At 53.9% G+C, this 14,744-nt stretch overlaps 2 protein-coding genes across 13 annotated transcripts in view; one reads left to right on the plus strand and one right to left on the minus strand.

Annotated features, from left to right (window-relative positions):
* Positions 1 to 6,039, plus strand: part of CLCN2 (chloride voltage-gated channel 2) — a 17,171-nt gene extending 11,132 nt beyond the window's left edge. For 4 of the 8 annotated variants that reach the window (XM_042957226.1, XM_042957225.1, XM_015538120.2 and 1 more), the window contains 7 exons: positions 76 to 190; positions 406 to 479; positions 698 to 757; positions 898 to 936; positions 1,109 to 1,213; positions 5,211 to 5,297; positions 5,443 to 6,039. In XM_042957226.1, coding sequence (XP_042813160.1) covers positions 76 to 190; positions 406 to 479; positions 698 to 757; positions 898 to 936; positions 1,109 to 1,213; positions 5,211 to 5,297; positions 5,443 to 5,637 — 675 coding nt within the window. In that variant the 3' untranslated portion in view covers positions 5,638 to 6,039. Of the gene's footprint in view, positions 1 to 75; positions 191 to 405; positions 480 to 514; positions 790 to 897; positions 937 to 1,108; positions 1,214 to 5,210; positions 5,298 to 5,442 lie in introns of those variants that run through there. The other 4 variants (XM_042957228.1, XR_006207837.1, XM_042957229.1 and 1 more) reach the window with 4 other exon arrangements.
* On the minus strand, positions 5,985 to 14,665 carry FAM131A (family with sequence similarity 131 member A). Of its 5 annotated transcripts, none has more exons than XM_042957232.1 (6): positions 14,437 to 14,665; positions 13,173 to 13,233; positions 9,778 to 9,871; positions 9,347 to 9,529; positions 9,031 to 9,147; positions 5,985 to 7,721 (listed from the first exon to the last, which is right to left on the minus strand). In XM_042957232.1, exons 3-6 carry the CDS (start codon positions 9,845 to 9,847, stop codon positions 7,246 to 7,248), a joined length of 846 nt encoding a protein of 281 aa, XP_042813166.1. In that variant the 5' UTR covers positions 9,848 to 9,871; positions 13,173 to 13,233; positions 14,437 to 14,665; the 3' UTR covers positions 5,985 to 7,245. The 5 variants fall into 5 exon arrangements, with proteins under 5 accessions (XP_042813166.1, XP_007083677.2, XP_042813165.1 ...); XM_007083615.3 differs by lacking the exons at positions 13,173 to 13,233; positions 14,437 to 14,665 and adding exons at positions 12,023 to 12,165; positions 12,825 to 13,147; XM_042957231.1 differs by lacking the exon at positions 13,173 to 13,233 and having other exon boundaries at positions 14,437 to 14,655.
* Positions 14,666 to 14,744: the final 79 nt, after the last annotated feature.

A 14,744-nucleotide genomic window follows, 5' to 3' on the forward strand; every position in this document is an offset into this window, starting at 1 on the left:
TGTCACGTAGACTGGGAGGGCAATACAGAAGTGATCTGGGGCCATAGCCTCACCAGCCCCTTCCTGCCTCTGCAGGTGAACACAGAGGACTCAGGTTTCCCTGCAGCCCGGGGGGAGACTCACAAGCCCCTGAAGCCTGCTCTCAAGAGGGGGCCCAGCAACACCATGAACCTCGGGGAGAGTCCCACAGGTGGGCCTCTCTCCCACTGGCAGAGCCAGAGTACGGCCCCTGAGATCCAGTGGGAGCCCTACCCAACCTTTTTGCTTGAGCACATCCCAGCTAAGAGGCTGCCCAGATGGGCCAGGGGTAGAACCAGGACACCTCTCCTCTTGCCCTCCTCACCTCTCCTCGTCCTAGCCCTCAAAGATGACATTGCCCCCGGGGCCTTGTGTTTGGGAACACAGGGAACATGGAGCAGGCAGGCATCGCCCTCAGGAGCCTCTTCTGTGGCAGTCCACCCCCCGAGGCTGCTTCAGAGGTGAGTAGTCAGAGTCTCTGTCTCTTTCTTTCCAGCTCTCTCTCTGACACTGAGACCACCCCTCCATTAACCCTACAGAGCCTGCCTCCATTGTCCCTGCGCTTCTGCCCTCCTAGATGTCAGCTCTGTCCCTGCTGTGTGCTCTTCCTCTCAGCTCCACCACTTAACCCTCACCTCCCTCCCTGTAACATCAACTCTTCTCTCTGGCTCTAACAAAGTTGGAGAAGTCCGAATCATGTGACAAGCGCAAGCTGAAGCGGGTCCGAATCTCCCTGGCGGTAAGTGTTCACTTTCTTCCTGCAGCTCAGGAGCACTGGACAGGGAGGGCTGTGGGCTAGCGGGATAAGCCTCCCCAAGCCGGGGGGTACACCCACCTCCCCCCAGCCACTAGCTACCAACCTCTGTCCCTCTCTCCTAGAGTGACTCAGACTTGGAAGGCGAGATGACCCCTGAGGAGGTAAGGTGTGACTGGACTCTGGACCCTGTTTCTTCCTGGGAGTGTTCAGTCATCATCTTGGCTGCTGTCCCCATGGGAGGGACCATTGGGTGGGAAAAGGGGGAGCCAGCTTTCAGGAAGGTGAGAGCAGCTATTGGCACCTTCCCCCTAATCCTCTGTCTCATCCTCTCAGATTCTGGAGTGGGAGGAACAGCAACTAGATGAACCTGTCAACTTCAGCGACTGCAAAATTGACCCTGCCCCCTTCCAGCTGGTGGAGCGGACCTCTTTGCACAAGGTAGGGTCATTCGCCAGGGGCTGCCCTGAGCTCTCAGGAGCACAGGGTGGGGATCTAGGTCCTCCCACAGTTTGGACTCAGGCAGGTGGGGGGAAACAGGGTAGCAGAGGGTGGGCTCTGTGCTGTGTTTCAAACATATTGCCTTAAAGGATGGGAGGCCGGGAGTCAGGTCCCCTTAGCCTGTTCCTGCCTACCGCAGGCATCATTTTTCCTCTGCTCAGCCTTGCCCCCCAGGGAACTCTGGGCCAAAGCAGCAACAAAGACAGGGTTTGAGCTGGGTGGAAGCCAGAGGGCCAGGCCAGGGTCAGAGCCAGGCAGGAGACTGCCAGCACCCAACAAGGCTGATACACCCACAACTGAAAAAAAAAATGGGTGAAAAACAGGCAGGATAAGAAACTCTAATAAACAAGCTAGCAAATATCCAAGTAGGGGTGGGGACACTGCAGAGAAGAGATAAACAAAGATGAGAAACGCCCAGTGGGGGGCTTGGAATGTCAGACCCCAGAAAGTCTGACTTAATAATGTAGGCCAAAGGAAAACTGGTAGGTACACAGGAAGATAGCTCAGTAGAAGGGCAAAATGGCCTGCAGATAAGGGGAGAAAACTTGAGTGCAGACAGGTTGGTGGAGGGTTAGGCTGACACTCAAGAAGGGCTGGGGCTCTCTGTGGAGGACTTTCTCGGGGCCTCCCCAGCATGGACAGTGTCCTCATTGGGCATCTTCAGGCTTCTAAGCGAAGGCAGGAAGTGCAGGCACACCCAGCAGGGTGCTGGGGTAGAAACCGAGCAGAGCATTTTAGCCAAATTGTTGACAGATTTAAACGTGCAAGCCTCCAAGGCATGGGGATGCAGGCAGTGGAGGAATACTCCCAAGGTCTGCAGCTCCAGCAGCTAGCCGAGGTGCAAGCTGAGCCTAAGAGCCAGCCATCCCAGACAAGCAGGGACTGGGCCAGGAAGGACAGGGCACAAAGAAAGAGAAAAGCAAAAGGTAATTTAAAAAAAAAAAAAAAAAAAGCAAAAGGTAATAAAGGAACTTTAAAGCCTTTGGGTAAAGACATCAGATCAAAGTGACTGGGGAACTACAGTACAGTTGCAAGAAAAATATATATAGACCTGCGAATACACTGAGTTTTTATTTAAAGCCTTTCTTCCTAAGAACTCTAAAGCTTTTCTATCGTGTTGCCATTTGTTATAGTGTCCACTATGTGCCAGCCACTTGCTAAGCTCTACACACGTTTAATTTAATCCTCACAATTGGACTGTAAAATGGATACTGTGATATTCGTTTTTATAGATGAGGACATTGAAATTCAGAGAAGTTAAGCAAGTTGCCTAAGGTCACACAGCTAGTAAGCAGCGCAATCAGACTGGAATCCAAGATGGTTTGACCCAAAAGCCTGGGGATTTAACCATTTTAATACATGGGGAGACTGAGGCAGTGAATAGGTCACTTGCCTGAGTCAGTACAGCAGAGCCAGGCCCAGAGCCCAGATTCCCTGGCCACAATCCCAGGATTCTTTCAGAAGGCCATGCTGTCCCTCTCCCTGTCAATTCACTGTTCCCAAGCCCAAGATGTACAGGCCCTCCAATGGGCTCCCTGGTGTCTAATTAAGTTAAAATGAAAAAGAACAAAGTAGGTGTTTGTTACAAACTTAAAAATCAGAGGAAGAGAAGAAGCCTTTGAGAAACCGACTAACAAAAGTACAAAGAACTAGAAGTGATAAGAACATAAAAGATGAGAATTCAAAATGGCCTTGTAGGCCTGAAGAATCAATTAGTAGTAGCCCAGTCAAGTTCAGGAGGGGAACATTCATGGGGAGAGGGAATCCACTGGAGACTACTTAGGGACCTATGAGACTAGAGCTTGCCAGCCATACCAGCTACTTGCCACATTCATTCTGAAACCACCTGCAGACAAGCAGGGGCAGGGGAGGCTAGGATGCCAAAGCTAAGCCAGCCCGGCTTTACCTAAATCCTCAGTCTGCCATGTGTTAGCTGTGTAGCCTTGGCAAATTTCTTAGCCTCTCTGTGCTTCGCTTTCCTTATCTGTAGAATGGGGCTCAGAGTACCTACATCATAGGTTTTTCTTTGGATAAAGGACTTGATATGGGATACTTAGAACAGTGCCTGGCCATAGTAAGAGTTCAATATATGTGAGGAATGACTTCTACTACTGCTTATACTAAGAGGCAGACAGCGGGGGACTTGAGGGAAGGGTTGAAGTGTCCAAGAAATTAGTGTTTTCAGAAGAAGATGAGTGATTATGTGAGGCTGGAAGCTAGAGTGTCTAGCAGAATCTGAGACCAGCTGGGATGGCCTTAGGCAGAGTCTTGTGGGCTATTCTGGGGAGTATGGGCTCTAACTCAAGTTTGAGAAAGCTCATAGGATGGCAGAGCCAAGCTGAAGGGAAGGGAGACCAAAAGCAGACCCCATGAGGATGTTGTGGCCTGGTCCTGGTAAGGATAGTGAGGGAATCAGCATGGCCAAGATGTTCAGGAAGCAGATCGGCAAGGCTTGGTGACTGCCTGGGACCAGTGGTTTGCAAACCTAAAAGACATAGAGTCTACCAGAAGCTCATTCTAATTAAGATTGTGGAGAAAAAGAAAATCCAGAGGAACAATTTAATAGGATCCTTGGGAGAAGATAGAGGGATTATTAAACCATAAGAAGACAAAGCTAGTGGATTATTAAAACAGAAAATCTGATAATATAGGTTTCCCTTTGAAGTCAGATGAGGAAACTAAAAGGTAACATGTAGCATGTAGGATTCAAGTCAGATATGGGGAAGAACTTGCTAACCCCAACAAGTTATGATAAAGGTATTGAAGGAACGTAGAGAAGCTTATTCTAAAACTGAACTTCTAACTGCTTTATAAGTACTGTCATGCCTTAAATGGAGAGTTAGGAAAGCTCTGGAAGCCCTCTAATGATTTAGCAACTGTATAAGAAAATATTTTTGAAGCTTTCAGATGGCTATAATGAGTTCTGAGTAACTAGTATTCAAAAAGCTGGGTTATTAATGCCCATTTTGATTCAAACATTAAGCCAAGAGACTTTACAAGTAAACTGAAAACACTGCGATAAGTGATAGGCCAAAAATTCCAGGAACTGCTGTGTCAGTAGTGTTTTTCAAGACATCTGGCCCAAGAAAATCTACTTAGAACACAAGGAGAACTGGTTGACAATTTCTGAGCCCTTGGTGATTACATTTGAAAGTTGAGGGGAGAGTCCAAAGCCAGAAAGACATGGGAGTTTGTGGTTGACTGTTGTTTCCCTGGACTTCAAGCTACATCTCAACAGCACCTGGGATGCTACTTGGGCCCCAGAAAAGGCAAACTGTATGTGAGATGTAGAGTGCTTCAGGCCATGATTGAAATGTCAGAGCCACGGTAAAGGACATTTTAACTGCCAGCCTGCTGGAGGCAAATGGGAAGCATGTGTCAGCTACTAAAGTGGGGTGAGAGGCACAAAATTCAGGGCCAGTACCCCTAAAGGATATGGAACCTCTCTGCCAGATACCTCTGTGACTGATTGGACATCTGCACAGGACCGGGGCTGTAGAGGGATGAAAACTATCCTTCTATAGAGGGATGAAAACTCCTTCTGGAGCTGCAAAGTCACTTCACCACTGAGCCTCATACTGCCTCTCCTGTAGAATGGGTATCTCAGAACAGTACTGAAGTTACTAATTTCATAAAGATCTCGCTCAGTGCATGGCCAATCATTACATGTCACATTTGAACAGTTGTTCTGTCCTCCATCATCGAAGAATCCTTCCTCTGTTTCTCCATCAAATAAGCAACCTAAAGATTCTATCAAGTTTCTGAGGCCTGGCTGCAGAAATATCCTCATTATTCTTTTCCCTCTGGTGGCCCTCCCTTCCCCACCCCCCATCTATGTATGGCACCACTCCTATTCCCCACCCCGGCCTTGTCCTGGGGCCCTCTGGCCTGTAGATGGTGTACATGATGTCCAGTGTATTTTCTCCCCACCCTGCAGACTCACACCATCTTCTCACTACTGGGAGTGGACCATGCTTATGTCACCAGTATTGGCCGACTCATTGGGATCGTCACCCTAAAGGAGGTGAGATGATAATGGCCATCAAACCATTTCTGCTTCCAAACAGGCATGCAGGCTTGTTTGTGTCCAGTTCACCTGGGGTAAGTGTTGGGGTGGAGTCTGAGCAGGGAGCTCAGAGTCCACACATCTGACCCTCTACCCTTTCTAGCTCCGGAAGGCTATCGAGGGCTCTGTCACAGCACAGGGCGTCAAAGTCCGGCCGCCCCTGGCCAGCTTCCGTGACAGTGCCACCAGCAGCAGTGACACAGAGACCACAGAGGTGCATGCACTCTGGGGGCCCCGCTCCCATCATGGCCTCCCCCGGGAGGGGAGCCCTTCTGACAGCGATGACAAGTGCCAATGAACCCCCTCAGTGGGTGGCCTAGGATGGCAGTGGCTGTGGCTGTTGGTCTAGACCATGAAGCTCTCCTGTCCCGTCTGCCTTGGGAAAGGAGGCGCCTGCACTAAAGGCTGGAGCCCTAGCCTCCCTTCCAGTCCTGGGGTGCCAAGCTCCTCCTGGTTCATCCTACCTGGAATCTGACCCAGTGCCCACCTGTAGCAAGTGTTCCATGGGCAGGAAGATCAGCATCCCCCTGGCAGGACAGGGGTGGAGTCACTTGACCCCTGCTCCCCCTTTGAGGGGGAAATGGGTAGAACTAAGATGGGTTTATACTGGAACCTCCAATGACCAGATGTATATAGAGATTTACAAAGATTTTTATATTAATTTAATAAAACAAATTCTTAAATAGAACAAAATAAACACCTAATGAGCCACTTATATATAGAATGCCTGTGCCCATCAGCTCTTGTTCTTACCTTGGGCCCTCTTACCTGCCAAAGCCTACAAGGCTCGGAATTCTGCAGCCACCCAAACCCCCCACAGCCATAAAACTCCAGAGCTCACGGTCTGTGGAACACAGGATCCATAGAGGCCTCCACTGCTTAGTTATCAACACGCTAGCTGGGGCAGAGGCCCGCAGTGCTATAGCTTTGGCCTTTCATTCAGCCAAGAAAGGCACTACCCTCCTCCCTCCCCAAGGAGAGACACTCCCACATGACTGTCACTTGTTGGCACAATTCCTGCCTGGCTCAGGCCCCCACAGACAACTGCCCAGCCACCCACGTGGCCCCCTTGTGGCCCTCTCTGGAAGAACATTGAAGTCACAGCTCCGTAGCAAGTGGAGCCATCCCTTCTCCCAACTCCACTCTGACAAGAACTCGGTGAATAGGGCAGCCAGGCAGGCTGTGAGCCGCTGGGATCCTGCCCACACATCCTACAAGGGGCCAGGAAAAGGGCAGAGGGTACATGCCTTCATCAATCCAGTGCCTCCCAGAGAATACGACTGAAAGAACAGACCAAAACCCCTCTTTAGGAAATAGAAGAAGATTTAGAGATGATGGAGAGGCAAAGCACAGCACGAGCCCAGCTGGGCGAGGGGCCCTTGGGGGAAACGGCTCAATCCTAGGCTCCAGGAGGGTAAGAGCCAGCCCGCCCTGGGATGGGGGAGGAGTCTGTCAAGCACTGCACATGGACTCAGAAGTGGAGAGAAGCAAAGAGAGAGGCACAGGGAAGGGGGAGAGGGGGCCGGGCTCCCTCCCGTTCCACCCCACAGGGCCCAGTCACAACCACCCCCTTAGGGGTTCACATCATCCAAAGAGGAAATGTGTATGTGGCATTTTTGATTTAAGAACATGAACATCACTGTCTGCCACAGCTGTAGCCATGCCCCAGGGGCCCCGGGCAACCCCCGGCAAACCCCAGGAGTGGGGGCAGGACATGCGCCCCCAGCCTGGCCCCTGCCTCCTCTCCAAACACTTTCATGCAAAACACACAACGGAGGAGTGAGTGCTCCCAGGAGCCCTCTAGGCTTTGGAGCTCTGCTGGAGGCCTCCAGCCTGCACTTGGGCACAGAGGCTCTGCCCCCAGCAGCAGCCAGGGGACGCATGCCACCACCAGGCATGATTTGGGTCACTGTTCCTCTGGCTCTGCCTCATCCGCGTCTAAGGACACCACCCCAGAAGAAGCTACATCAGAGGCTTGCCGCTGCCGTTCCCAGCTGCCCACTGGTGGCGGGCAGAGAGGCTGGCAGTCCTTGCAGGGGGCTGGCTCCTCCTCGGCGGGGGAAAGGCAGGACTCCATGAGGGACGAGTTGTAGAGCGAGTCCTGGGCCTCCAATGGGCCCAGGCTACGGAAGGCACTTTCCCGGCTGGGGGGCAGTTTGGCGAGGAGCAGCTCGTCACCCAGCAGCTGGGAGGCCAGGCGGGCTGGGGAGCCCAGCAACCCATCCTCCAGGCTGCACAGACTAGAGCACAGGGTCTCTGGGGACACGGTCTGCGAGCAGTCGCTCTCAGGCTCCACAGAGCCCTGGCGCATAGGCCTGGAGAATCGGTGGCCAGTGAAGAGGTCCTGGAGGTGGGGCCCCAGGGGCAGCTGCCCAGCCATATCTGCAGGAGGAGAAAAAAGAATTAAGCCCTACTAGCCCCATGTCAATTGACCAACCTGGAAGCCACATTCTCCCCACTCCATCCTTGGCACCCCTAGCTATGGGGAGAGTGGGTAGGAGCTGGGTAACTGCGCAAGTCACTTAACCGCTGGGTGCCTCAGTTTCCTTAATGGCAAATTGGAGAGTCTAATATACCTACTTATGGGGTTGCTGAGAGAACAAAAGAATGTAGCACAAAGTAAGAAAGTAATAAATGCAGGGATACCACACATGGTTGTGCCAGTTGTCCATTGCACGAGGGGAGCCTATCCAAGGCAGTGAGTGTGGACTGAAGTTCAGCCCACCCTCTGCTCATCAAGCAGCATGCCCTAGCATGGGACCCTCCCCACCAGAGAGAGGTGCTTTTTTGAATTTGCATGAAGGTTCTACGTGGGGTCGTGGTGGCCTCGGATAAATGTTATTATCATTACATCAAGGATCAAAAAGCAGGCCTGCAACTCAATCAAACGAGAGCATTTATGGTTTCGGGCTCCATCTTGGCCTCAGGCAACCAAATCAGTCACCTTTGGACCACAGCAGAAGTCTAATGTATTGCTAGTCTGCTCGAATGTATTGCTCTTGGAGAATCTGTTAATTAGCTGGAGGGGTGGGGGCTGGTGGAGGCAATCTTCAAAGGCAAAGAAGTAGGGGTGGGGGGAGTGTTGTGAGGCATGAGCCTAGAAGCTACAGAGAAAGTCAGCCATGTGGTCTGGGGATTGGAAGATGAAAGGAGGGCTGTGCACAGCTGCACAGCCCCGCAGGGTCCCCTCTGGAAGCACTGGCCCAGAGAAAGGCCGACAGGCAGGTCTCAGATGGAATTTGAGGATGCTGAACATGAGCCAGCACGGCCCTGTGGGCGGTCCAGGCCCAGCACGCCTTCCTGTTTGTCTGGGGCTATGGCCCTGTGAGGTGCTATGCTGCTGTGGCTCATCTGTGCTGCCACAGCTGGCCAGAAGGCTGCCCTGAGAGGGAAAGGTGAGGCACAGCAGACCCTCCCAGAGACACAGTTGCACAGAAGGTATCAGTGAGGTCTCTGGACTACAAGGCCCAACGGCACAGGCAGAGAAGGCTCCGCACCTGTGGGAAAGGAACTACTCCATTTCCAGGTGCTGACTGCCCCCCCATGAGCGTGGACAGCCCTCTTGCCCCTGGAAATGTCAAGGACTGCCTGGACAGGGTCTGCACCCCACCCCTTCCAAAAGCCTCTGAATCACAAGGCCTCTCATTCAGTCCCACCCCAGCTAGGGGCACGAGCATGGACTGCCCCTCACCTGAGTCAGTTCCTCCAGGGTAGTCTTCATCATAGGATTCATCGGTGGAATCCTCACCATCCACCGAAGACCACGCCCGGAGCTTGGCTTCTGCAATGGCAAACTGCTCGGCCACTCCTGTCGGGGAGGACACGGAATTCATTAGCGGAGAAGGTTCGTTAGCAGAATACATTAGAGGAAGAATTAAGACTAGGGCTCAGCTTGGAGACAGGAGAGGAAAGAGAGGGGTATGGAAAGACTCCAACCTCCACATCAGGTCTGAGGCAATGGGAGCATCCCTATGACAAACGTGTGGCTGACCCCTTCCTGTCCCCACCTGCTGCAAAGCGAGCCTCTTGTTCACCCTCGCTGAGGTCCGAATAGGAGGAAAAGGCTGATTCCAGGGCAGCAGGTGAGTCGCTTGGCTTGCTCCAACCCTTCCATTCAATGAGGTGAGCCACTCGGCCCTGGGCCATAGCGGTGGGCTTGGTCACGTGGTCCTTTACCACCTGGGAAATACCTGCAGGTGGGGCAGAGGGAGGCCTGGTTAGGGCACAGGCCAGGGAGCATCTGAGAGGGGAGTGGAAGGGTGGTGGTAGTTTGGGTCCACATGTGCCTTTGGATGGGAGGAGGAAGCTGGGATTCATCTGAGAAGGGGAGGAAAAGGGAGATCCCAGCAAGAGCTCACAGGATACAGTCCCCAATGTGTATGTGCAAAAGGAAGAAGGAAGGACAGAGTGGCCAAAGGTATGGGAAGGGGGTGCGTACCATGCAGGGAAGATCTGGCCAGCGCAGCAATCTCCTGGATAGTTAGGGCTCTCCGGGACTTGGGCAGCATCGCGACTGTGTCTCCAACATTCACCTTGGGTGACAGCATCAGAGAGTCAGTGCCCCTCTGACAGCAGCATCCCTGCATGCCCATAACCCACCCAAGGTGTCAAGGGAATATGGGAGCTGGGAAGAGATGCCAGGGCAGCACATATGTCTCAGTGGCTGCTGAGACACGTAAGAGGGAGGCTAAGAAGCCAGGACCAGCAAGCTATGTGCTCCCAAGGAGCAACAGAGATCCAGGCGGACCCAAAGGAGCAGAACTGTAGCTATCACCCCTGCCCCACCTTCTCAGCTCCCAAAGGGGAAGGAGGCAATCTGGGAAGTCAAGAACCTTTGAGAAGGAAAAAGAGGAAGGGAGAAAGCTATGGCATCAAGGACTTCCTCCAGGTCCTCTTCTCTTTGACCATCTCCTCTCAATCCTCCAGCTGTTTTTACAGCCTACCAGGGCCACAGACTCAGCATGACCCAAACCAAACCCAACACCTTTTCCCACATCTGGCCCTGCTCCCCAGCTTCTTTACTCGGCATCACGCATTTGCCCATTCAGTCTGGCTCCAAGCCTCAGCATGACCGTCAACTCTCCCCTATGCTTTGCTCATCCTTTCGGCTCCCACTGCCACTGCCTTCCCTTCCTCAAGCCCTCAATACTCCGTGTCCAGATTAGCATAGTTGGAGACCCATGAGCTCCTCCAATTCCATGCTATTTTCTTAGCCTAGGATGTTGTGTAAGTGTTCCTCTCCCTCCTCCCCATGGCTGGCTAGCTCCTTCTCATCTTTTGTCTTGGCTGAAACATCATTCCCTCAGAAGGGTCTTCCTGGCCACCCAACCAGTTTTCCATCCTCCTTCTGTAACAAGTCACCATCCTCTATAAACGTACCCTGTGTGTGAAATCATGGCCCACTTTGTGTGTTTCCTTATTTGTCGCTGGTCTCCCTCACTGATCTTTAGCTCTTGAAGGAATTTGGTCTCTTTTGTCACTGCTGCACCCCAGTGTTTAGCACAGTGCCTGGTACAGAGTAACCTTTCTAAACACACAGGCTGAGTGAATGAGGCAAAGTATAAATGTAAACAAATAATTTTCCTGGAATGCAACTGGTCACATGTCCCTATTTAAAATCTTTTCTGGGCTCCTCTGCTGTCCAATGAAGTCCTAGTTTCACAGCCCACTCTGTGAGCCCCCTGCCTCCTTCCAGGCCTTGGAATCCATGACAGATCTCCTCTGCCCAATAAAACCCCACTTTCACCTTCCCTGTCAGCAAGCATCCCTCCTGCCACCAGGCAAAGGAACCTGGCTTTCCCCTGGGCTAAGAACGCCATCCTTGCCTGACAAAATGCTCCCTACCATTTAAGGCCTGACTCAAGTGTCACCTCCTATTATATTTTCAGTCCAGTCTTCTCTCTGTCTCTTCTTAGATACCCCCCTCCCCGCCCCCACACCCACCTCAGCATTGCCCTTCCATCTCTCCTGAGGGATCTCAGGATGGCAGGGCCTGACTGATTCACCTAGGTTCCTACCTCCACCCTACACCTGGCTCAGTGCTCCTCAGCAAGCCCCGTCAAATGTTTCCCTCAATGAATGAATGAATGAAGTTGGAAGCACATGACCCCTCCCTGGCATTGCCTAGCTCCCACCCCTCACAAGAGGGACTCCACCTCCTCCCTTGACCTCAGGCCCACCCTTTGCCCGCACGGCCCCCCCCCCCTCCCCCCCGTCAGTACCTGGCTTACATGGGCCCCAGGGTGGCGCCGTTAGCTTCCGGCCAGGCCTGGGGGGAGGAGCACCTGCTGGGTGTTTCCTGGCTGGCTCTCCCTCCCTCCCTTCACTGCCCCCAGCCACCGCCATCCGTGCCCGGCGCTGCGCTGCGCGCAGCTGCGGCCCAGGCCCAGAGAAAAGGTGTGTGTCTCCCTGGCAACCCATCACCATGCAACAGGATCTCCCGGGATACGGCCTGGGATGCGCTGACGTCAGCGCCCAAGGCGCGAGCAAAGCCCGCCCGCTGGCACCACGCCGAGCAGAGCAGACCGGCGCGGGGGCGGCCTCGGGCCCCGCCGGCCGGATAGCGCCTCCGCTCGCAGGAAAAGAGAGCCAGAAGCAGGCTGTCGAGGCGGAGGTGGGGGATACAGATCCCCTTCATGTGAATGCGGCCCCCCTTCCCCCTACCAACACCAGGGGCCCAGCACCTCTGGCAAGTCCTGGCTGTCCACGGAGGAAGGGCGGGAGGATCGGCTCCAGCCTCGGAGGGTCCGAGCAGATCCCAAGGAAGATAGAGAGAGGCCCCGAGGAAGTTCGATCCACTCCACAGCCCAAGCCGGGTCCGAGGCCACTGAGGGGTGGGGGAAAGGCTGTTCACCTGGGCTCTCACTTGTGCCAAAATCCTCATTTTTATCGCGCTGCCATATCATTTTTCCTCATCCCTCTCCCTCTCCCCTTCCCAATATCAGCAACCACCTGGTGCTCTCCACAATTCTGAAAGCCCCTATCCCACATTCCTGACCTTCAGGCCTCTGGGACCACTTTGTGGCAGCCCACTGTCCCCCTTCCTCCTCTGGATACATTTTACCGTCAGAACCCTAGGGATGAAACCTACACTTTCATAAATTCTGAATCTTGGGTTTCTCGGCCTACCCATTCCTCTTGGAAAGCACACCGCAATCTTCCACCACCGCCATCCTCCTCCCCACCACCACCTTAGACCCTTTACAGCCTTGCTGCCTTCCTTCTCTTGGTTCTTTCCTCTCGCCAGCATCAGCTCATATGCAGCTCTTTACTCTTCTCTTCTGACAAACCCATGATTTTTTCTTACTTTCATCCCAGTCCCCTAAGGCTTTTTTCCTGATGCCCTGTCTGGCCCCAGCCTGGTTGTTCTTGTATCATCCTGGTTCCCACTATCTAAACCAGAGTAATTTTCCTTTTGCCACCTGAGCACCCAATTCCTCAGCTTCCCCTTACCTCCCAGATCACATCTACAGTCCCTGGTCTCACCTCTGCGACTCGTCTGACAAGTCCATCGTCCTCCAGGCCCTTCACGCTGCCATAGAAACATTTTGCCCAGCACAGAAATCATAGGCATGCTGGCTGTGTTGATGCAGAGAACCAAAAGCCCAGAACTGCTCCAGGCTCAGCTCCCAGTTCTATTCTTATTTTGGCTCCGGATGCTGAGCCAGTCCCCTCCCCACTTGGAACCTGTGCCTAGTCACAGAAGGAGAACACTCCTGCTTCATGGCTTTGAGGAGGTGGGAGTGCCAGGGGCCCAGCAGAGCTCTCTGAAGCTCAGGGAGCTGAGGCCCATCCCCTAGACAGTGCCAATAGGCAATGTACATCACAACTGACCTTTAGCTGGAGTAGCCGTCTCTGTCCCTGAGCCTCAGCCAGCTGGTGGTCCCCAGAAATGCTACCAACCAGAAGGAAGACACAAGGTTACAGGCCATCCCTGGCCCCCAGCTGGTACCTAATCAGGGCTCTCAAAGCCAGTCCTAAGGTCAGCCAAATTCTCCCCTGACTACAGGAGGAATGACTTCCTGAACCCCAAGCCTTAGCAGGTCCAGAGGGATCAGAGCAGCCTGCTGCTTCTCAGCTTCAAAAGCCATGAGGTTAATTTAGGACTACAAATCCCAGAATTCCTCATGGGAACCAAGGAAAGTACAAATCTCAGCTAGTCTTAGCTTCAAAACATCTCAAGTACCAACCACTCTAAGGCCTGTATGACTGACCACCTGCCCTGAAAGCCCAGGACCCATTCCAAAACCCAGCCTTCAACTTCATGGAAAAAAAAAAAAAACAACAACAACAACGCTGCCTGGCTTTGGGCTTGGAGAAACCCAGGACACTTAAGTTGGCTGCTGGACCTCAGATGCATAGGACTATGGCCAGGCCACAGCATGCACCACCCACCATCCATGGGAACCAAGGCCCAAGCAGCAGGGATCAGCAGTTGTGGGAAGCCCTGATGGCCTCTCTCCTGGCTCCTCTTTCTCTACACAAGGTAGGATAATGTTTTTGTTGGGAGTGGGGAAAAGGAACTAAAATAGTAGTTATGAGGTGAGAGGTGATCAGGTGCTCACAGGTGCCCCAAATGGGGCCTCAGTCTCCTTCATAAACTAGCCGACTCTGGGCGGGGGAGTACAAAAACTCCGTGCTGGGGTGCTCGACAGCCTTTGCAGGCTACCTCCTTAAGGGTATTGGGACGCAGCTAGAAGAGGCAGGTTCCCAGCAGAGAGCCACTCCCAGGACAGTGAGAGGAGAGGTGTGGGCTGGGGGCGGCGAGTGTGTGGGCGTGGATGGCCAGTTGCCATGGACAACTTGCCCCTCCCAAGGCTGTGCACCTCCTGCCACCTTCAGCGGTGGGAATCCAGGCGGAAAGACCACGAGTCTACCCTGCAAAACCCAGAAGCAGGCAGGCCGTGGGAGTGAAGCCGAGTCGCTTTAGCCCCCTCCCCGCTCCTTTCCGCTCCCTCCTAACAGGCCCGCCTCCCCGGTACAAGCTCCTCCCCCTCCCGACACCGGCCCCTTCCTCAAGGCCCCCACCCACCCGCGGCCCGCGCACCGGGCAGCCGCAGCCCGATTCTCCAACCCGTGCCCGGCCTCCGCCTCTTACCCTGACCCGCCGGACTCCGAGAGCCGATACAGCCCATGGCCGGGAACCCAGGCACGCTAGCCTGCGCTCGGGGCTCGGGCCATCGCCTTACAGAGGGTCAGGCCGCGGCCGCCACCGGGGAGGGGAGAGCCCGAGAGAGGGGAGGGGGTGGGAGCCGAGCGTCCGCCGCCGCTCCCCGGAGAGGGAACCGGGCCGGTGACGTCAGCACGGGGCGTGGCCACCCGCGTCACCACCCAAGGCAGGCGGGGCGAAACACGTCACAGCCACGCAGAGGCGGCCCGGGGCCGAGTCCGGAAACACCTCGTCCC

The sequence above is a fragment of the Panthera tigris genome, chromosome C2, assembly GCF_018350195.1.
Source record: "Panthera tigris isolate Pti1 chromosome C2, P.tigris_Pti1_mat1.1, whole genome shotgun sequence".
NCBI classification, from domain to species: Eukaryota; Metazoa; Chordata; class Mammalia; order Carnivora; family Felidae; genus Panthera; species Panthera tigris.